This window comes from Vombatus ursinus, unplaced genomic scaffold, assembly GCF_900497805.2.
Source record: "Vombatus ursinus unplaced genomic scaffold, bare-nosed wombat genome assembly UNPS02006779.1, whole genome shotgun sequence".
Classification (NCBI taxonomy): Eukaryota; Metazoa; Chordata; class Mammalia; order Diprotodontia; family Vombatidae; genus Vombatus; species Vombatus ursinus.
The window spans coordinates 11,935,828-11,959,317 of NW_020946557.1; the positions used below are offsets into that span (position 1 = coordinate 11,935,828).

General features: G+C 35.0%; 1 protein-coding gene across 2 annotated transcripts in view; it reads right to left on the minus strand.

The window, feature by feature from the left end:
- The window catches only part of TBC1D32 (TBC1 domain family member 32), a 232,465-nt gene that overhangs the window by 118,800 nt on the left and 90,175 nt on the right, over window positions 1-23,490 (minus strand). For both annotated transcript variants that reach the window (XM_027848616.1, XM_027848617.1), the window contains exons 22-23: window positions 11,581-11,697; window positions 4,063-4,151 (exon numbers count right to left, since the gene is read on the minus strand). In XM_027848616.1, coding sequence (XP_027704417.1) covers window positions 4,063-4,151; window positions 11,581-11,697 — 206 coding nt within the window. The remainder of the gene's footprint in view (window positions 1-4,062; window positions 4,152-11,580; window positions 11,698-23,490) is intronic.

Consider the following 23,490-nt stretch of genomic DNA (forward strand, 5'->3'; position numbering starts at 1 on the left):
TGTGTGTGTGTGTGTGTGTGTGTGTGTGTGTGTGTGTGTGTGTGTGTATGTGTAGAAACAAAGTAGATGTCCATTGGGGAATACCTAAACAAACTGGGATATATGAATCACAGATTTTAAGAGTTCAAAGAGACCTCAGCAGCCATCTACAAATCCATAACCAAAATAAGTCCTTCTTATAATTTACCTGGCAAGCATTCAGCAAGGCTATGCTAGAATATCTCTGCAGAGCTGTAATTTTAAAGAATATTTTCCTGAAATGTAACCTAAATTTCCCTCTTTGCAATTTCCTCTGCTTCCAGTTTTGTTACCATGGTGCCAAATGGGAGAGGTCTAATACTTGAACAAAGTTATTGTGTCCTTCCTCCTTCCTTCCACCCCGACCCTGAGTCTTCTTCAAGCTAGATACCTCCAATTCCTCCAACTTAACCTTATATGACAGGGATTCAATAATCCTCAAAACTCCTGCTTGTTCTCCTTTGGATGTTTTTGCAACTTATCATTGTACTTTTAAAACACTGAGGTGGCTAGAACTGAATATAGTACTCCAGATGAGACTAATGAAGGAGAGTACAATAGGGCTCTCACCTCTTTATTTCAGGAATATATAGAAGTCCCTTAATGCAGCTTAGGTTTTTTTTGGCTGCTATATCATACTACTGACACATATTGAGCATGTAACTCACGAAAAGCACCAGATTCTTTCTACAACTGTTGTCTAGTCATGTTTCCTTTATCTTGCACTTGTAAAGTTGATTTTTTTATACCCAAGCTTAAGACTTTACATTTATCCCTAATGCATTTCAACTTATTACACAGTCTGCCAATATCTTTTTGGATCCTCATAATCATTCAGAATGCTAACTAGCCTTTCCAACTCTGTCAACAAAAAATTTGATGAGCACACCATCTATGGCCTTATCCAAGCCAATGTTAAAAATGTTGGACATCACTGGGCTAAGTACAGATCTCTAAATCATTCTCCAGGAGATTACTGCCACATTAATCTTGGATAATATATTCAATCGCTTCTGAATTCATCTAATTGGATTATAATCTACTGCAAACTTCTTCATAGTCTCTACAAGAAAAGTATGAGATACATTAAGATTTGTTTTAAAAAATCTAGGTAATACATATCTACACCATTTCTCTCATCTTGTAGTTTAATAATCCTGCCAAAAAAATGAAGTTAGTATTGCATGACTTATTCTTGATGAAGGAAGGTGGTGATTTACAATCACTTGACAGACCCTTTCTTTAATGATCTGTTCTTGAATTTTCCCTAAGCTCACTGTTTGAAGAGTTACTATAATTGAAAGAGTTTGTTCTCTTCCCACTTTTGAAAATTGGAATAATATTTATTCAATTTGTTGGTACTTCTCCCATTACATCTACCAGTTCTTTCAGTAAATGAGAATGAAGTCCATCTGGGCCAGGTGACTTGAATTCATCAAGAAAAATTTGGTAAGTCTTACTATTTTTAATGTAAGTATCCAACTATCTTAAGTACCATCATGGAGTATTATTGTGCCATCAGAAATGACAAATATGAGGACTTCAATTACTTCAGTAATACCTCTATGAACTAAAGCAGTTTAAAAATGGGAGCCAGTGAGGCAAAATGGGGGGAAAATTGGATTTGAGGTCAAAATATAATCAGGATAAGTTCTTATCCTGTCTCTGTTACTTACAACCTGTGTGAGCTTAGGCAAGGCACTCAACCACTCTGGCCTCAGTTTCTCACATGTAAAATGAGTGATTTGGACTAGATGGCTCCTTCTAGGATCCCATTAAATATTATTGTACATCTATAATCTTATAATCCTATGAGGTAAGCAGAAGTGGGAGAATAACATATAATGACTATAAATAATATAAATAAAAAGAATGCTAAAATGAAGTTCAACACTGAAGCATACATCACAATCTAGGTCACAGACAGGAGTTGTGTAACTATCTTCTATATTGAGGAGAGAGATGAATGATTACGTAGATAGTATGTCACATACACTGCAAGAGACCATTGTGTTAACGAGATTTTGCTTATGTTTTTCTTTATAACCAGGGAGGACTCATTTGGTGAAGGTAGAGACAATATATCAAGGAATGGCTGTAATTTAAAAATAAAAAGTAACCTTAAAACTTTTAAAAAATAAATTAAATTGGGAGGATTCTGGGAAGATGGTGGAGGAGGTCAGAAAATTCCACTCTCTCCAGATTTCTCCTACAAATGGGCAAAGCAGTAAAAACAAATAAGAATTGGGACAAAATAGTGCTCCTCCAGGGACAATCAGAAGAAAAATCCCAGGACCAAGGTAGCAGGTATAAGTAAAGTAGATGAGTCAGGAGGAATAGGAAATAGGAGATACACACAAACATAAAATAAAGATGAGATGTAGGATTTATTAGGGAAAAAAAAAACAGGGGTAGTAATCATGATCTCAGACAAAGTTAAAGCTAAAATATATTGAATCAGAAAATAAAAATAGGGAAACTATACTATGTGTCAGCCATATTAATCAATATTGTTATAGACTATTTAAAATAACTAGACAGTGTAAGGTCAGAATATTGCTGTAGTAGAAGAAACAATGAATTGGTGGACTTAGAAAAATAGGGAAGAACTTGGACCTATGTAGATGTTATCCACCGTCAGAGAAACAGAAGACAAAGAAGTACAATACAGTCTTACAAAGATGCACATGAATGTATTTATCTATACATGAGTATGATTATAGATATCTAAATATATGTATATGTGTATATATGTATCTGTATATGTATGTATATATGCTTGTGTACATAAGAGTGTATGTATATGTGTGTGTGTGTGTGTGTGTGTGTGTGTGTGTGTGTGTGTGTATGTATATGGGAGGATAAAAGAACAAAGTAAAAAGTGCACAGCCGAGAACAAAAGAAAAGTTATAAGGAAGCAAAGAAAAGATGAATAGCTCAAAACACAACATGCAGTATTTATTATATAGGCTTTCTTAAAATGGCAATTTAATCCTGTATATTTTGAATCTTCTCTTAGGTTTTGCTGTACACATGGCAACACTTTTTTTTTTTCCTTTTCTTATTTTATATTTAAGTTTTGGTAGTGTATCTAAGTTTTAGTATTTAAGTTTAAATTAATTCATAAAGAGAAAAAAAGAAAATAAATTAAATTTTAAAGAAAGAAAATTAATTGCTTTATCTCTTTGAAAAAAAGTCTACCCATTAACCCCTTCACGCTCTTGAAGAACAATTAATTTTTTTAGGCAAAAAAAATATTGCTTGACTTTAACAAAACTGAAAAAAAACTTTTTAAAGCAAATACTTTCAAATCTAGTATCCTTTTGGGATTATTTTTTATCAATGTCACCTACAGTCAACAACACAAAGGAAATTTTGGAAACTGGTTTAATACTTAGACATAGCTTATCTATTAACATTTCTAAAATATTTTATTGATGCCTTTTATATTTATCTTTACATTTCTAAAACTCATTTCCTGATTATCTATTAATTAATATTTGTTAAATTAGTTTTTAATAGTTAAGAGACAGAAGTTTCACGCCAGTGGTTACAATAAAAACTCAGAAAATCCAAGTTGTAACAAACACTGAAGCAATGGTGTTGGGTCAAATACATCCTCATATTCCATCAAAACCAAAGGGTACGATCTGTTCAAGACTTAAGAAGGTTTCATTTCAGTATGAAGTTTCAGAGTGGTGCACAGCAGGCAACTTATTGTTATTCAAAATGAAATAAAATCTAGACCACAGAATGCCACAATTTTATTAAGCAAAATAACAATGAATAAAGTAAAAAGTCCAAATAAAACAATCTAATAGGATCTTTTGCCTGGGGTGGACTTCAAACTATTAGGTAACAACCTTTTTATTGTTTTGAGTCCACAAATGAAATAATTAAAAATGGTGATTAATAATTGATATTAAAGGTTCTTATTTGGTACAGGAGAAAAAAATGAATACAAATTATTTTTAAAATCCTGAAGAGATACTTGCTGTTTTAATGTAAATGAGCACATACATTCTAAGGAAAAGAATCCCATACCTTAGACCAAAAATATGTGATTGTTCATAGTTGAATAATGATCGAATCTTGGCTTCAGAATTCAAAATGATAAGTCTATCAATAATATCCTGAAAAAGAAAGAGATGAGTAATATTGCATATTATATACCAGATATTTATTGAGAGGAAAAAAATGTGGTTCATATAAAAGTCACTGACAACTTGCTGGAGCTATGCTGCTCAGGTCTCCTCAATATACTGTGAGGTTTTCTAGGACATAATATGGGGTACAAAACCTTACTCTAAGGAACACTTCGATCAACCATTGAAATGATAAGTTATTATATATGTACATATATATATGTGTGTGTGTTTTATATTGTAAAATATAATATATGTATAATACCCATATTCATATAAAAAGCACTATATAGATGCTAGCTATCATATACAGCTTTCATGTATGCATATATATATATAGCTTTTATGTTTGTGTATATATACATATACTATAGCTAGCATTTATATTGTGTTTTAATGTGTGCAAACTGCTTTACATAGGTTATCATTTGATTTTCACAATAACCCTGTGAAGTAGACACTATTATTATCCCCATTTAACAGTTGAGGAAACTGAGGCTGAGAAAGGTTAAATGATTTGCCCAGGGTTACAGAGCCAGCAGATAGCAGAGGCAGGATCCAAACACGGGTCTTCCTGACTCTAAGACCAGCAATCTATACACACCAGCACCTATTTGCCGTGTGTGTGTGTGTGCATATATATATAATGTATACATATACAAATGCTATAGATATATTCACATATATAGTCAATAAAGATATTTGAATTCCTAAAATATAAATGACTCTGCCATCTTTTCAAGTTCCTCCCTTCCTTTTTTTTAAATTGTTCAAAACATATTTCCATATTAGCCATATCACAAAAAAGCAAGAAAAATAAAGAAATGAGAAATTTATACTTCAATTCACACTCAGAGCTCATCAGTTCTCTCTCTGGAAGTGGAGAGCATTTTTTCTTCATGAGTCTTTTGGAATTGTCTTGTATCATTGTACTGATCAGAGCAGTCAAGTTTTTCATATTTGATCATCATTAAAACATTGCTATTATTGTGCACAATGATATCCTTGTTCTTCTCACTTCACCTAGCATCAGTCCATACAGATCTTGCCATGTTTCTTTTTTGCTGAAACTACCCCTCTTATCTTTTCTTATACCACAATAGTATTCCTTTACCATCATATGCTACAATTTTTTCAGCCATTCCCCAATTGATGGGCATCCCCTCGATTTACAATTCTTTGCCACCACAAAAAGAGCTGCTACAAACATTTTTGTACATAGAAGCCCTTTTCTTTTTTCTTTGATTTCTTTGGCACACAGACCTAGTAGTGTTATTGCTGGGTCGAAGGGCGTGTACAATTTTGTAGCCCTTTGGGCACAGTTCCAAAGTGTTCTCCAAAATGGTTGGACTATTTCACTACACCACCACAAGTTCACTGGTGTACCTATTTTCACCTCATCCCCTCCAGCAATTGTCATTTCTTTCTTTCTTTTTTTTTTTTAGTGAGGCAATCAGGGTTAAGTGACTTGTCCAAGGTCACACAGCTAGTACGTGTCAAGTGTTTGGTCTGAGGTCGGATTTGAACTCAGGTCCTCCTGACTTCAAGGCCAGTGCTCTATCCACTGCGCCACCTAGCTGCCCCAATTGTCATTTCTGATAGGTGTGAGGTGGTACCTCGGAGTTGTTTTAATTTGCTATTTTCTAATCAACAGTGATTTAGAACATTTTTTCATAAAACTAAAGAGGCTTTGATTTCTTCTGAAAACTGCCCATTTATATTCTTAGGAGAGTGACTTTTTTTTTTATAAATTCAACTCAGTTCTACTCTCAGTATATATTTGAGAAATGAGGCTTTTATTAGAGAAATTTGCTGTAATTTTTTTTTATATTATTTCATTGTCTAAGGCACTTTTTAGCATAATTATCTCTTTTAACTAAGTCTGGTTTTGTTGTTACTTTGTCTGAGATCATGATTACTAACTGCATTTCCCTCTATCCTGTTTTCTTCTGTTTACTCTCTCTCTCTCTCTCTCTCTCCTTACCCTTATCTGAAGTCTGTTTTGCTTCTGACCTCTGCTTTCTTTTATCTCCCCTCCTTTTTTATCATCCATCCTTTTCTCCTGTCCCCTTTTCCTCCTTTTCCTTATTGCATGTTATATCTCTACACACAACTGAGTGTGTATATTCTTACCTCTTTGATCCAATTCTGATGAGAGTGAAGTTCAAGCATTGCTCACCCCCCCATTTTCCTTCCCATTATAAAAGCTCTTCCTTCTGTGCCTCTCTCATTTGAGAAAAAAATTCCCATTCTACCTCTCCCTTCCCCCTTTACCCAGTGCATCCCTTTTTCTCACCCCTTCATTGCTTTTTTGGAAATCATTCCAACATAATTGACTCACACCAGTGCCCTCTGTCTACGCATACTCCATTTAACTGCCCTGATAATGATAAAGTTCTTAGGAGTTACAAGTATCATCTTCCCATATAGGAATATAAACAGTTTAACTTTATTAAGTTCCTTAAGATTACTCTTTCCTGCTTACCTTTTTATGCTTCTCTTGAGTCTTGTATTTGAATACCAAATTTTCTATTCACCTCTGGTCTTTTCATCACAAATGCTTGGAAGTCCTATATTTCCTTAAATATCCATTTTTTTCCCCTGAAACACTGCACTGAGTTTTGCTGGTGAGGTTATTCTTGGTTGTAATCCTAGCTTTTTTGCCTTTTGGAATTATCATACCCCAGTCCTAGGCTCCTTTAATGTGGAAGCCACCAAATTTTGTTTGATACTGACTGTGACTCCATAATATTTGAATTGTTTCTTTCTGGCTGCTTTAAGTATTTTCTCTTTGATGTGTTAGCTCTAGAATTTGGTTATAATATTTCTGGGAGTTTTCATTTTTTAATCTCTTTCAGGATGTGATTGGTGGATTCTTTCAATTTCAATTTTATACTGTGGATCTAAGATATCAGGGCAGTTTTCTTTGATAATTCCTTCAACTATCATATCTAGGCTCTTTCTTTGATAATGGTTTTCAGGTAATACAATAATTACTAAATTATCTCTCCTCAATCTAATTTCAATACATGTTGTTTTTCAGAAGAAATATTTCACATTTTCTTCTTTTTTTTTCATTCTTATGACTATTTCTTGATGTCTTATGGAGTCATTTCCTCCCATTAGCCCAATTATAACTTTTAAGGAATTATTTTCTTCAATGAGCTTTTGTATCTCTTTTTCCATTTGGTCTATTATGCTTTTTAAGGAGTTCTTCTCTTCAATGAATTTTTGAGCCTCTTTTACTATTTGGCCAATTCTGTTTTTTAAATGTGTTGTTTTCCTCAGTATCTTTTTTTGCCTCTTTTACCAAGATGTTAATTCTCTTTCATAATTTTCTTGCATCCCTCTCATTTCTTTTCCCAATTTTTTTCTCTACCACTTTTCTCTTTCTTTAACTCTTCTAGGAATTCTTGTTGGGTTTTGGTCCAAATGGCATTTTTCTTTGACGATTTTTTTGTAGTTGTTGTCCCATCATTGTCTTCTTCTGAGTTTATATCTTAGTATTCCCTGCCTCCATAGTAGCTTTTTATGGTCAAATTATTTTTTGTTTGTTTGCCCATTTTTCCAGTATATTTCTTGACTTTGAAGTTTATGTTAAAGTTGGGCTCTACTCAGCTGGGGACGGGGAGACACCGTCCCAAGCTTCAGGCTTTTCATACCACTGTTTTAAAAGCTAGTTCTGGGAGTCTGCAAGTTTTGGGAGCTTCTAAGGTGATGTGATCCTGGGAAAGGTATGGTCACTGTTCTCCTGGTCTGTGCTCTGGTTTTTAAACAGAAAGGGCCCCGGCCCCCTGCAACCAACAATGCTAGCACTAACACTCTCTTTGCCTTGGAATTGTGACCTAGGTCCCTACTCCTTTGTGACAGACAACAACGACAACAACATTCCTCTCTGTACAGGAACTGCAACCCAGAACTGTGTATGGACAATAGAGTTGTCAATCAGCATCAATTTTATCCAATGCCAGTAAAGGGTCCCCTGTAATCTCTTTGTGACAAGTTATCCAAGTCCCTTCCTATCTCTGGGCTGACAACTCCTAAAGCTGCTACTGCAACAGATGTTGCCACTGCAGTATGTATAGGCTTAGAACAGGCTTCCAACCTGGGACCACAGACTTTTCCTATAATCTCTTAAGTTTTCTTCGGCTGAAAAATGTCTCACTCCAACCTTTTGCTGGCATTGACATTCCAAAATTTAATCTGACATGTTATTCTAAAGTTGTTTGAAGTGGAATGTTGGGAGAACAGCTGGGTGGCTGCTCCTAATCCATCATCTTGGCTCCCCCCTCCTCTGTTTCAAAAGCAAATTTCTAGAAAAGCAGTTTACATCCTCTTCCCCAACTCCCATTCAATGCATGACCTCTTAGAATTTGGTTTCTGACACCACCACAGGACCGAAACTATTCTTTCCAAAGCTAACAATGATTTCTTAATTATTAAATTCAATTACTTTTTCTCAGTCTTTACCCTCAGTAATCAAAAATTTATACTAAAACACCAAAAACAATATTCGAATAAGAATAAATCAAACAAAACCAGGAAACACAAATATCTTAAATTTTCATATGCAGTATATCAGTTCAATTGACTAGTATAAATATTATCTACCCTAAGAAACCAATAATTAAAATAGTATATAAAATTAGTCTAATTTTTATAGTAGATGGCAGTGTGTATAATCTCATATAACCAATTTTGCCAAGGAAACTGCCTTGATACTGTTTTCTCTATGATTATCTATATAACATACTATTATAAGGTAGGATAACTATAACAATAATCAAAACAGCATTATATTATATTTTTAGATTTACCAAAAAAAAAGGTAGTGCAACTATTACTACACTTGTTTTATAGATGAAGAAACAGTTCCAACTATGTTAAATGACTTGGCTAAAGTTATACAGTCATTTAGCCAGAGCCAGGAAAAACCCCAGGTCTCTGACGACTTCAACTCTAGTACTATTTCCAAAACAGTACACTGTCTCAAATTTTTGTATGAATGACTATATATACATATATATATGACTGTATATAAGTATATATATATATATATATATATACATACATACATACACACAGACACACATACATATATATATGGAGAGAGAGAGAAGTTGGTAAACTAAAGTTATCATCAGTTGGTCTTAGAGCTAGAGGATGTTAGTTAAGTCTATTAGCTTATATCAAACATACTCTAAAAGCCATTCACAGTCAGTGACTTAAAAATTGCCTTGCTTCACATATGCACCATGATTCATATATGTTCCACGTACTGCAGCTCTTTGCTACTTATTCTCACGGACAGGAAAATCATTACTTTTCCAAGAACTTCAAGTCCAAAATTTTCATGTGATTGACAATAAGGAAAGAGTTCTGATAAGAAGAAAATTAAACAGTTCTCTGCTGAAATAGGTAAGGCAATAATGCCTGCCTTTTTTGCCTTATTAAGTCTCAGGTAAGAAATCGTACTATTTTTTTTCCTATGGGAAGCACCTTCAAAAGATGTTCTGATACGTTTTTCTGAATCACAACAGTCAATAAGCATTTACTAAACACTAGGCATTGTGCTAGAGGATGACAAAAATATGAAAAATAAAATAATCCAGACTTTCAAGGATCCTGGTGCAAGCATCTGACTCAGAAATCTTAGGCTTCCTAGTGACTCCAAAGTTCTAGTTTTAAATCTAAGTAGTATGTGTAAAGAAACCTTTGATCTTCTTAGCAACAATAAAAGAGAAAGCTCGGCAGGCCTTAACCCCTCATCTCTGAAACTTGTGCCCTGGGGTCCCCACTGTCCTAACTGGTAAGTGATTCACCTAGTTGGACAGCCAAGCTTTACTTTATGCTTTTGCCATCTTATCACCATGCATGTGTCCCGTTTTTCCAAACCCTGCAGCTACGGAACCATAACTAAACCAATGCTGCCACTGCTACTTGAAAGGATATAATTGATTTACCACTTCCTCTATGACTCCACTCACCATCACCATGCCTTTAAAAACCAAAATATCTTTCTTGATCCAGGTTTGGCATATAAGGAGCACTCAATAAATGCTTGTTGATTTAAATGACCAGTACTTCTCTATGTGTAGTGTTTCCTCTTTTAGACTGTAAACTCCTTGAGGGCAAGAGCTGTTTCTCCAGCACTTGGTATTTGTATCCCCATCACTTAGCATATTGCTTGGCATACAGTAAGCATTTACTAAGTGCTCATTCATTCATTTACTCATTCATAAAAAAAGGAGAGAGAACTTAGTCGCACTAGCTAATGGACCAATATACTGCTACAATCTGTCAAAGTTCTGGTAAATAACATACTAAATCACTTCCAAGTCCCAGAGTTCCTGCCTACTTTCCAGTCACCTACAGTAAGAAGAAAAACATCATCCCATCAAATACCAGTCTTCTGCCTGGTAAGAGAGAATAGGAGAAATGCCATTCTATCACATAAGAGTCTCCTGTCTTTGTCTTTGTGGTGAGGAAGAAAATACCCTTCCATTGAACCAGTATCCTGAATGGTCTATAGCCTCCCTCTGGAAGAAGAAAAAAGTCACCTCAACACACTCTTCTTCTGCCTGGTCTTCAGCCTCCCACAGCAAGAGGGGAGCTGCTATTCCTTCCCATGCCAGTTTCATGGCTTTGGCATGAAAGGAAAAAATGCCACTCTATTGTGTCAGGTCTCCTCCCTGATTTCTAAGGTCCCTTCTGTTGAAATAAAAAAAAAAAAATAGCATTCCACAGAGCAACAGTTTCCTGCCTTTGTGAGAAGGTGGTACCAGATAATTATTATTCCTTTAACCTTTACTTAATTAATCCTTATATGTTCATACTGTCCATACATATTCATTATAGGTCAAGGCACTAAAAAACTTTGAATAATCAAAAAACGGTCATTGACTTTTATGTGTGAAATGCCTTGGATAAAACAAACATACATGTAGTATTCACATGCAGTACTAATAAATAGTTTGCTAGAATAGCTTTTTTTGTTGTTTTAATTTCAGATTTTAGAAAGGTATATATTTGGTCTGAAATTGAGTTTGCTCTTAATTAGCCACATTTCTAAAGATAATCAAAATAGTCACCAAAAACATAGCCACTTATAAAAAAAAATACAGTCACCAAAAAATAGTCACTCGTAAATTCTACCATGTATGTGTCAAATATGATCTTTCTTTCTTTCAACCACACATAGGAAGATGACTTTGGGATCTGGCGCAATGTCAGCAAGAAGAGTATGATGCCCAGGTTCACCCAAGTATCACATTCAAGTATAATTCATAATATAGATAATCCATGAGGAAATAATCAAAGTTGACTATAAATTTGATTTAAAAGAATGGCTGTTCTCATTCACAGAATAGTTTTACGTCTAAATCTCTAATAAAAATTCTTATAAGAACATACTTACAATTATGCATGTAGGAACTTCACGAAGTGAATATTCTGATTTATTTGGAATATCCTGGTTGCCTATCAGTTCATAAACAGCAGGGTAGGACAATAAATTTACCAGTGCTAGAAAAGACTAAGGAGAAAGAATGGAAAGAAAATGAAGGGGGAGAGAGAATAGGAAAAAGACAAGAGAGAATAGAAGAGGTTATTTAATGTTCCATCTAAGAAAGAAATTTTGTTTATATATAGCTAAGAAGTAGAGTAGTTGTAACAGTTTTAATTGCAAGATTTCAGTCCATTTCTTCTTTAAAACAATAATTAGTTAACAAAATACATTCCAAGTAGAGTACATTTTAGACAAAGTATCACATACAAAATCACATTTCATTTAGCAACTTTGAAAAAGGCAACACGATGAAAAATTTTTAAAGGCATATCAAAAACATTTGCTCCCATAGAGGCAACCTATGAACCTGGGTCATTTATTTAATTACTCTATGTTAGGGTTTTTAACCTTTTTTGTGTGTCATAGACCCCTCTGGCAATCTGGTAAAACCTATGGTCCTTTTTGTTAGAATATTTTTTTTAAATCCATAATTGAAGGAAATACAAAATTTCAGTTACAAGTTAGTGAAAATAAAGATGTATTTTTTTTCCCATTCCAGTTCACAGCCCCTTTGAAATCTACTCATAACACCTCCGGAAATTCACAGACCCCAGGTTAAGAATTTCTGTTCTATCTAATGCATAAAAATTAGAAACCAAATTAGCTCCTTATTGCTCGTTTATGGAAGCAATTTAGATTTGTAGAAAAAATTGCTTTCAGAAAGAAAGTAAAGTGACCTATAAAACTCATTGCTTTTCCAGACCAAATAACAGACTCTTTCTTAGTTTACCATTATAGGAATCACTAAGTCTTCACTGTGATCTATTCTACACAATCTCTCTTCAGAAACGCCAATTTTATCGTATTACTCCTCTGGTCAAGAATCTTTAACAATTCCCCATTAACAAATCAAATCGGAGCTTCTTTACCTAGTTTTAAAAGCTCTTCATCTCCCTTTGTACTACCCAACAACTTTTTTTTCTTTATTTCACAACACAGGCCCTTTATTATAGAAAAAGCACATTTGCTTACCACCATAATACCTATATACATATATACACTATGTAAAATGTACTTGTCTCATCTTCATGCCCATGCTAGTAGTCTTCATTATACCAGATTACTCAAATTTTCAACATTTTGTTTAAAACCACAAACATTCCAAAATCAAGTTCACTCAGATCTGATCTCATCATATATACTTAAGACTTACAGTTTATATGCATTTGCATTTGCAGATATGTTTTCTTATCAATTTAAAATTATGTTCATGTATCTATTAGCAGACAGAGTCATAACTTTTTAAGCTTAAAAGGACTTCAAAGATGAGCTATTTCAAGTTATAGATTTTCAAAATGAAGAAATAAGGACAGACTTGACCAGATTTCTCAGTATTAGAATCTGGGTTCTACAGATTCCAAGGTCATAATATTTTCTATAAAAGGTCTATTTCTAATTAGCTCAGCTCATCTATTTTTTAAAAATAATTTTCTGGCACATTTTTACAGACATGACTCTAATCCTTTTCCGGTAGTCACATTATACAACTTGGGTACATCAGTAACATTACATTGTTAGTGCCTTGAAGGAGAACAGGGAGTCACCTACAATTTTAGAAGCAGAAGAGGGAGAAGTAGCTTCATGAAAAAGATAGATAAAACTAATTTTTGAAAGATAGGTAAGATTTTAGAAATTGGTCAGGAAGTGCCTTACAGACATAGTAGACAACAAGAAAGAAGGAAAGGGTAAGAAAAATTGAGGAAATACTAATTCCTAAGATGAGAAACACCACTTAGGCTACAGGATATGTGAAACATAGTAGTATAAGGTAATATTGAATGGTCTTAAATTCTTAGTTAAATAATTGTATTTTATTTGGTGGGTAATGGAGAGTTTAAACAAGGCTGTGAGAAGAGCAACCAGAGTGTTGTATTAGGATACTTACCCTGGCACTAGTCTATGTGAGCTACAGTGAAGTGGAGACAGGATTGGAGTGGGGTAGGGAGACCAAATAAATGGCTACTGAAATTCCAGACAAGATGTAACAAGTGCCTGAACTGGAATAGTGTCAATGGGAAAAGAAAGAAAGGTACAGATACAAGAACAAATGAGGAGGCAGAACCCATAGGACTTAGAAACTCTTTGGACACTGTGACAGTGAGGGAGAAGGAGAATCAAAAGATCAGTTTAAGATTTCAAACCTGGAGATTTCAAACTAAGAGAATGGTAAGGTCAAGACCTAGGCATGACTTTCCAGTTATGTTACCAATAAGATAGAAAACTAGATATATTCTCCAATCCTTACAACCTCTCAAATCTCTCTAAAATAGGATTTATACGCAACAAAAAAAGAAATTTTTCTATGGTCTAGGACACCAAGCACTCAAATGAGGTAAAAATCCAGTGCAATAAAACCAAAAAAGTTTAATTGTTAGCCTGTAATTGACTCACTTAACACCCTTTCCTCTACTGCACATCACATTCTGGGAGCAGGGCTGCACAAAATTACCCGCTAGCTTGCAACAAGAACTTAACTCTATACTATCTTTTCCATATTCCCTCCCACCCAACCCCATCCCCCAGTGTTGCAGAAAATCAAAATGCAGAAGCTGGCCCAGGAAGCCCTCTATTCCATAGCAGAGCTCAAACAGAGAACTATGGAAGAGAGGAAACTGGGGCAGGAAAGAAGTATGGCTGTGTGGCACTCCACTGAGCATGAAAGAAAGAGCCTCACATTCGCCTGGAGCTAGTTTTGTTCCCACCTGAAGCAGAAACTGAGCCAGTGAACCATGAACTACCCAATGTGTAAGGAGACTGATGAGAATTCTGAAGTCCAACACCCAGGGCAACCCCTCCCAAAGGAGGGGTCATAAGGAAAAAAAGTGAAATTACAAAGATCTCAGGAAGAAGAAAACTCAATTAAAAACCTAGAACATAAGCAGATAAGCTAAAAGGGAAAATATTAATAACAGAAAAGAATGTGACCTCTGTATCAGTAAAATAATCCAGATATATATAAATGAATATTCTAAGACAAAGGAAAAGAATTCAAAATGTAATGGGGCAAAAGATCTTGTAGATCCATCCCCAGGAGAGCATGAAACCACAGCAGGATGTTCCTAAATGGTTTGAAAGACAAATAAAAACAAAAGCAGAAGTTATGGTCTGCACACATAAATAATTGTAAGAATAGAAAAAGAAAAAAAAAAAACAACTTCAATCCATGGTGGGAAGTATAACAAAGAAGCAAGAGAATAAGTGAGTGGGAATGCAAATACAAAGAAGTAAAGACCATCCAGAAGAGAAACAAAAAAGCAATAATGCTAAAAGAAAACACAGTCTCCATACAAACAAAACATATTGATTTTCAAAAATGGATAAGGAGACACAACCTAAGAATTATAAGTCTTCCAGAACAGAAAAAGTGAAAAAAAAAGGCCACCATTCAAGAAATAACAAAAGAAAACTGCCTGAACATATAAAAGCAGGAGGAAAAAAATAGCCAATAAAAAGAATCCCCAGATTGCCTCAAGAAAAACAGCCTATGCTGAAAACTTCAAAATCCACAGTAATAAAATTTAACAGTTCCACTGAACAAAAAATCTTGCCATCAACCATAAGACCTTCAAATATATAGGAAATAAAATTGAAGCAACGCAGAACTATTCAGCATCCAGCAGAAACTGCAAGAAGAAATGGACTAATATCTTCCAAAGACTAAAGGAGGTCTAGATGTAACCTTGGGGTAAACTACCCTGCAAAACTGAATTAATTAATGAAAAATTAATGAAAAAAAGACAGTTGGTCAATAAAAAAGAGTTGTTTCAAAAATCCCTAGAAAGAAAACTAGACCCAAAATTATTCGCTTTAGAAGACACCACAGACAAAAGACAGACAAAAAGTTAAATGGAACAACCAAGAAAAACATAAAAACAGCATAACAACAAAGAGATCAGTAAAAAGATTTCTTTCCAAATGCACCCAAGAAGACAAGGGTGAAAGTAGAGGTCAAATAAAAGTGATGGTGGAGAAACAGGTCATAAACATCATGGACTAAACCTCACAATATCATACTTACAGGTGAATCAATGTTTATTGTAGGATTAAATTACAGAATGGGAGGGAGAATAAAAGCAGAAAGGAAAGGAAGAAAATATAGAAAATATGTGACGTAAATTAATCCAGTCAATTGAGGGAAAATAACATTGTAGAGAGTCTTCAGACATGGAGGAACTAAAAAAGAAAATAAGAAATGGGAAAATCTTGTTTGAAGGAGTACCCCTGATGAATGCTTGTATAGAAGAAGAGAGACAATCTATAAAAATAAATGGGGATGTTACCATTGGCATTATCTGCAGAGATTTGATGCTTAGAAAGACCAATGCATCCTGCCTCAGTTTAAGGGGGAACAGAGCTACTGAAAGGCAACTGACATTCAAAAGAATGGAAGGGTATAGACATATGGAAGAAATTTCAAGCAAACAGAGTGGTAGGTGGAACAATCACGAGGAACGCAAAGGTTAATAATGAACTGCACAATTAGGAACGTGGGAAAATTCCTACCATGGGGTAATATCCTCTCTATTACCTGCAGATACAGTTATTTCTATGAAAAACTGGTCTATGGGCCAAGATCCACAATGCAATAAATACAGAAACTGTCTAGAATAGGAACCCAAATAGATCCCTTAGATACTTTAACTCCATGAGGAATAGAGAGGATAAAGAAGGACTAAGTATAAGAGGGATGAATCAAAGAACTAATGTGTAGAATAGATAAGGAAGATAAATAATAAAGAGAATGAGGGGGGAAATCATTTTTGCAAAAAGAAACAGGAAATGAAATTGTAAAAACTAAGGAACAAAACAAGTTGAACAGGAGAAGGAGAATAGGGATTTTATTTGACTACTTAACTGAGAAAGGTATAAAGAGGATATGGATTAAATAACTAGATAAAAGCAATCAAGAAAAATGAATAAGTTAAACAAAATTCCAAAACTAGTGAAGGAAATTACAAATTGGAGGAGGGGAAAGGACTTGAAGAGAAAAGGTTTGTTTGACATTGAAAGTCCTTCATAACCTGGTCCCTTCCTACTTTTCCAATTTTCTTATTCCATTCTCTTCTACCTATTTTTCGATCCATTTGCACTGGCCTCCTTTCTGTTCCTGGAACACGAGATTTTGTCTCTCAGCTCCAGGCTTTTCTCTCTCTTTATTCCACTTGCCTGGAACTCACTCCCTCTGCATCTCCACCTCCTGGCTTCTCTGGCTTCCTTCAAATCTCTACTAAAGTCCCAACTTCCCCCAACACACCCTTCCTAGTTTTCCATTACCTTAGTGCCTTTTTCTGAGGATATCTTCAATTATTCTCTCTCTCATGTTGGCTTCTCCATTATTCAATAAGCTCTTTGAAAGAAGGGATTGCTTTTTTTTGTTTTCTTTATATCCTTAATGCTTATTACAGTGCCTGGAACAGTGGTGGCTTAATAAATACTTGTTGGCTTAGATATATACTATTTATTATCATATTTCTAAAGATGCCTCTATTCCTATTTTTTGCAGCATTTTGAGCATGAGTATTATATTGGTAAAAAGATTTTTGCATCAAATGAGATAACCATGTACTTATGGATATTTTTGTTTTTAATATTTTTATGGGGGGGGCAGAGTGAAGATAACAGAGTAAAACTAGGGACTAGTTAGAGCTCTCCTCCAAACCCCTCCAAATACCTGTAAAAATTACTCTAAACAAATTCTAGAGCAGCAGAACCCACAAAAAGACTGAGTGAAACAAATTTCCAGCCCAAGACAACCTAGATGGTCAACAGGAAAGGTCTGTTGTGCCAGGCTGGGAAAGGAACACAGTCTAGCACAGGCCACGCAGGCATAGACCAGGCCCCACCAAACCTGGAATAGGCTTCAGAGGACTGAATCACTGGCAGCTGTGGTGGTTTCCAGACTTCTCAACCCACAAACGCCAAAGACAACTTAGAAGGTCAGTAGGAAAGGTCTGTTGGACCTGGGTGAGAGAGGAGCACAGGCAATCCCAACCTCAATATAGCCCCAGGGCAGCAGCAGCTTCCAGAGATCTCAGGCCAGAGACTGTAAGGGGATTGAACAACTGATCAGAAGGAGATTACAGCGATCTCTTTGCTGGCACTAAGGCAGGATTCTGTTGCCTTGCCCATACTTGGATCTGGGTCATAGTCCTAGGTGGCAATCCCAGTGCAAGAAGGAGCACTGGCATAGCAAAGCTTGTGGCAGCAGTGGAGAGGGAACCCTCCTCAAACTTCCAGAGCAGAAAAGAGCACTTACGTTCACTCACACACCAGAGCAGGCCAGGTGTGGAGTAAATATCTCTCCTTAAATGATACCACTTTGGAAGAACTGCAAAATTACAGATCCCTAGAAGTATCTCTGAAAACAGCTATACAAAACCCCTTGAAGTTTGGGGCAGTATGCCCTCCACACTGGAAGCAGAGCCCTACCTTAACAAAGAGTTAAAAAGTCAAGTAATTGGCTGGGAAATTGAGCAAACAATGGGTAAAAAATTCAGACTACAGAAACTTACTTTGGTGACACGGGAGGACAGAAGGGGACAACAAAATCAAAGCTCCTACATTCAAAGCCTCCAAGAAGATTATGAATTGCTTTCAGGCCATGGAAGAACTCAAAAACGATTTGAAAATCAAGTAAGAGAAGTAGAGGAAAAATTGGGAAGAGAAATGAGAGCGATACAAGAAAATCAAGAAAAACAAATCAGCAGCTTGCTAAAGGAGATCCAAAAACATACTGAAGAAAATAACACCTTAACAAATAGCCTAACCCAAATGGCAAAAGAAGTCCAAAAAGCCAATAAGGAGAAAAATGCCTTAAAAAACAGCATTGGTCAAATGGAAAAGGAGGTTCAAAAGCTCACTGAAGAAAATAATTCCTTAAAAATTAGAATAAAGCAAATGGAAGCCAATGACTGTGTGAGAAATCAAGAAATTATAAAACAAAACCAAAAGAATGAAAAAATAGAAGACAATGTGAAATATCTCACTGGAAAAACAACTGACCTGGAAAATAGATCCAGGAGAGATAATTTAACTACCTGAAAGCCATGATCAAAAAAAGGGCCTAGACATCATCTTTCAAGACATTATCAAGGAAAACTGCCCTGATATTTAAGAACCAGAGGGTAAAACAGAAATGGAAAGAATCCATTGATCTCCTCCTGAAATAGATCCCAAAAGGAAAATTCCCAGGAATATTATAGACAAAATCTAGAGTTCCCAGGTCAAGGAGAAAATGTTGCAACCAGCCAGAAAGAAACAATTCAAGTATTGTGGAAACACAATAAGAATATGAAGGGATGATATCCAAAAATAAAATTAAGGAGTGAAAGAAGGATGAACTGGGAGAAGGAGATAGGGAGAGTTAGAATAGGGCAAATTGTCTCACACAAAATAATCAAGAAAAAGCTTGTACAGTGGAAGGAAAGGGGGGGGGAGGTGAGAGGGAATGAGTAAACCTTATTCTCTTTGGATTTGGCTTAAGGAGGGAATAACATACACACTCAATTGGGTATGGAAATCTATCTTACCCTATAGAAAATTAGGGAGAAAGGAGATGGGGGAGGGAGGTGATAGAAGGGAGGGCAGATTGGGGGAGGGAGTAATCAGAAGCAAACACTTTTGAGGAGGGACAGGGTCAAAGGACAGAATAGAATAAACAGAAGGCGGGATAGAATGGAGAGAAATAGTCTTTCATTACATGACTAATATGGAAGTGTTTTGCATGACTATACATGTATAATCTATGTTGAATTGCTTGCCTTCTCAATGAGGGTGGGTGGGAAGAAAGGAATGGAGAGAATTTGGAACTCAAAGTTTTTAAAATGAATGTTAAAAATTGTTTTTTCATACAACAAGGAAATAAGATACACAGGCAATGGGACATAGAAATCTATCTTACCCTACAGGTAAATAGAAGGGGAAGGGGATAAGAGAAGGCAGGTGTGGTGATAGGGGGAGGGTAGACTGGGGGAAGCAGTAATCAGAATGCATGCTGTCATGGGGTGGGAGGAGGGGAGAGATGGAGAGAAAATTTGGAACTCAAAATCCTGTGGAAGTGAATGTTGAAAACTAAAAATAAATAAATAAAATAATATTATGTTAAACATTTCCATAATTTTCACCTTGATAATAATGATTTTTGCATAAATCAATAGTCTTTTTACAAGGATTTTAAAATGTTTGAAGCAATATTCATTAACAAAATTATTCAAGAGTTCTCTCTTTGCTTTAACCTTCCCTAGTTTAGGTATCAGGACTACATTCGTCTAACAAAATAAAATTGGAGGAGTGCTTTCTTTATCATTTTTTACAATAATTTGTTTTGTACAGATATTAATTATTCTTTAGGATTATTTAAGAACACTATCTGAGGTTCTGGTAAGTTGGATATTTTACAATTTTGTAAGTAATGCTTTATTTCTTTTGAGTTTTTTAGTTTTGTTGGCAACTAATTTTATACAGTAGTCACTGATAATTCTTTTTATTTCTTCTGTGTTCCTTGTGATTTTAATTTGTTCACTTTTTATTTTTTAATTTAATTTTCCACCCTCTTCTTTTTAATCAGGATGGTTAAATTTTATCTATTTAGTTAGCCTTTTTGAATAATAAGCATTTAGTTTTATTTTAGTTCTATAGTCTTTTTGGTTTCCAATTCATTTATGACTTTCCTAACTTTCTAAATTTCTTCTGTTGTGTTGATTTTGGGTCTGTTCACTTGGTGGCTTTCCAGTTTCTTAAAAGGTACTGTGGAACTGAATGAAAAAAAGAAAAAGATTAAAAAAGTTGTGTTTGATATAATTATCTAACAAGTACGTAGTAAATGAACTGAAAGAAAATAATCTGGAGGAAGAGAAGTTGAGCAGGATAATATTTTAGAAATCAGCAGATAGGTCATCAGGGTCCAGATTAGAGAGGTAGTTATAGAAATGAAATCTAGAGAAAGAAATGGCAAACTACTCTAGTATTTTTGCCAAGAAAACCTCAAATGGGGTCAGCAAGAGTTGAACATGACTGAACAACTGAAAAACAAACAGAAATGAAAATTCCAATTAAATCTATTTTTTTGCTCAAACTATTTTACTTACACCAATATATTTCAAAAGTTCATGAGGGAAATCTGTTCATTAACCTCTTACACACACATATATGCAAACATAAATACACACAAACTCAATCATAAAAATGCATTAACATTTTATTCACATCAACTAATCATAATACATGACTTACATGACATGCTAATATTTATTAAATATTACTTTGGAAAGGTGTTAATTTTTTGAGTCACTTGAATTTAATCAACATAATTATATCAGATTAATAAACCTTTAAAAATGCTCTTTAAGATAGCACTGTTTATAACAAATTATGTATCTGTAACTTATTGCAAGTCATGATATAATTATCTGTAGAATTCCTATTGATTTCCACAAGATTACCCTTAAGCATCAGATTATAAAATTCAGTCCACATATCATCTTAATTAATTCTGATGTGCTATTCCCCATATTCAATTAAGTACAACTCTACATGAAAAAAATCCAATAAATGTGTTTGGTCTAAAACATCCCTGAACAGAATTGTAAAGAGATTTGAGTTTCAGTAGAGTCAGATTACAGTAAAAAATACCAATTTTTACTTTAAGATTTTTGAGGAATCATTAATATAGTTTAATATGTTATATATAATTAATATAATTTTATCTGTGGAATATTTTGGGAAGTTAAGAGAATATAAAGACTACAGGTTCCCAGGACAAGTATAATTTTAATATGCTATATCTATCATTAAGTATTCATAAAAATATGGTATGCCAGTCACATAATGGCAATATTATTAATGTTTATAAAGTAACATGAAAATTCGACTGATAAATGACAAAGAATAAAGATTTTTTTAAATGTGGCATTTACTTTTAAGGCAAAAGCAATGCCTTAAGGCAAAGTCTTTTCTTGGGAATTAAAAATATCTCAAGCCTTAGATGATCTCATTCGTTTCATGTCAAAAACAAGAAAAAAAACTCAAATAACTCATTATAAAGAAAACTTGCATGAAATAACAAGTTACTTGATTTAACTAGTTATTTTAAAAGAAACTAGCTGTTTAAGTATAGCACCACAACCATTATTCTTAACTGATCTATGAGGAAGGAGAGAAATGATTATTTTCTATTGTATTAATAACCCATTATTAATTAGGATCCAGACTTATTTCCTCATTTGGAGACTAGCCCCTGTAGATCAGTCAGCCAGTTTCTGAACGGTATGACTGGTAGAAAAGATTGCCCTAATCCTCAAAGTACATGCTCCTAGATCTTTGGCAGGATCCTACCCAACTGGGAGACTTTGCTTTTTGAAGTATAAACAGAATCTAATCTAGGTGGATACTTGCCCTGAGGGAATAAGTCCATGTCCTTGCACCCCTCCATTGGAGTTTAGGGTGACCCAGCTCATGAAGAAGAAAATCAACCACAGTAGTCTAGATGGAGATGGATTCTCCTGTCTAGATTGCTGAGGTAGCTGAGTCTCATGATCAAGCCATATTCTCAGCAGGATGAGCTGAAGACTTTGCCAACCTCCTCATGAAAATGTCCACCAGTAATAGTTGATTGCACCTATCAGAGGCATTTCCTTTCAAAAAGATATTTAAAGCATTCAGTATGTCCATTAGGTGCCTTTGGTTACTGAGAAAAACCACTGGCCATCAATTTATTGATTATTAGTTAGCCTAATTAATAAAGTGATTATTAATTACCCAGAAACTCTGTTTCTTGGGTTTTTCATTCATGACAAGAAGCTCATCATCTACAGTCAACAAACTTAATGAAATGATATAAAAGGAACATTTTATTATACTAGTCTCTCAGTTAACAAGCATTTATTAAGTGCTTAGTATACAGCAAGTACTGTGCCAAGTACTGAGAATAAAACTTCAAAATCTATTTTTCATCCTACCATGACCTCCCATCCTATGACCCCTCAGTTCTCTCTTGGGCCATCATTCATGCACTGACTACATTTCCTTCTCCATCCAGAACCCTTGGTGAACCAGTTCAACTCTACTTGAGTCCAATGCTCCCTTTTCCAATGGAATATATTTTGTCCTGCCAACCTTTTATAACCCCCATTATTTCCTGATTTGACTTCTATCTATATGCTACTGAACAAAGCTAGAGAAAATCACAAAAATCAGGCCGACAAGTTCCACTACAAATTTATGTTATATAATCTTAACTAGGCCTTAAATGAAGCAAGGTAGTAATTCTTTCACATCTCCCAAATTGACTATTTCACTCATCACAAAGGATCTCTCATACCTTTTTATCTCTTCTCAAACCTTCCATGGTTTCCCACCCTCTCAGCTGAGAATCTTGCCACATACTTACTGAAAATATTGGAACCATTCACCAACAGAGATCCCTCTTCCCCCCTCCTTATCTTATATAATTAAAATGCCTTCTGCCATCCTCTCCTCCTCCCATTTCACATGAAAAGATGTGAACCTCCGCAAAGGAGGATTCAGAAGTGTAGAGGGAAGGGAGTAAGTAAGCCTCTGGGAACCAAAAAGCACCTGCAGTTTTCCCAATTCCCTAGTGCCAAGAGAATTGGGCATATGCTTCTGGATAGGGAGTGCGTCCTTGTCCTCTATGCTGCAGAAGGTTTACCCAGGTCCTCATTGCCAAGGCTAACATGTCTACATGCAAAAGTGATACTATTCCATCCCCTATTCTCCAGAGTATCACTACCTCAATCATGCCCG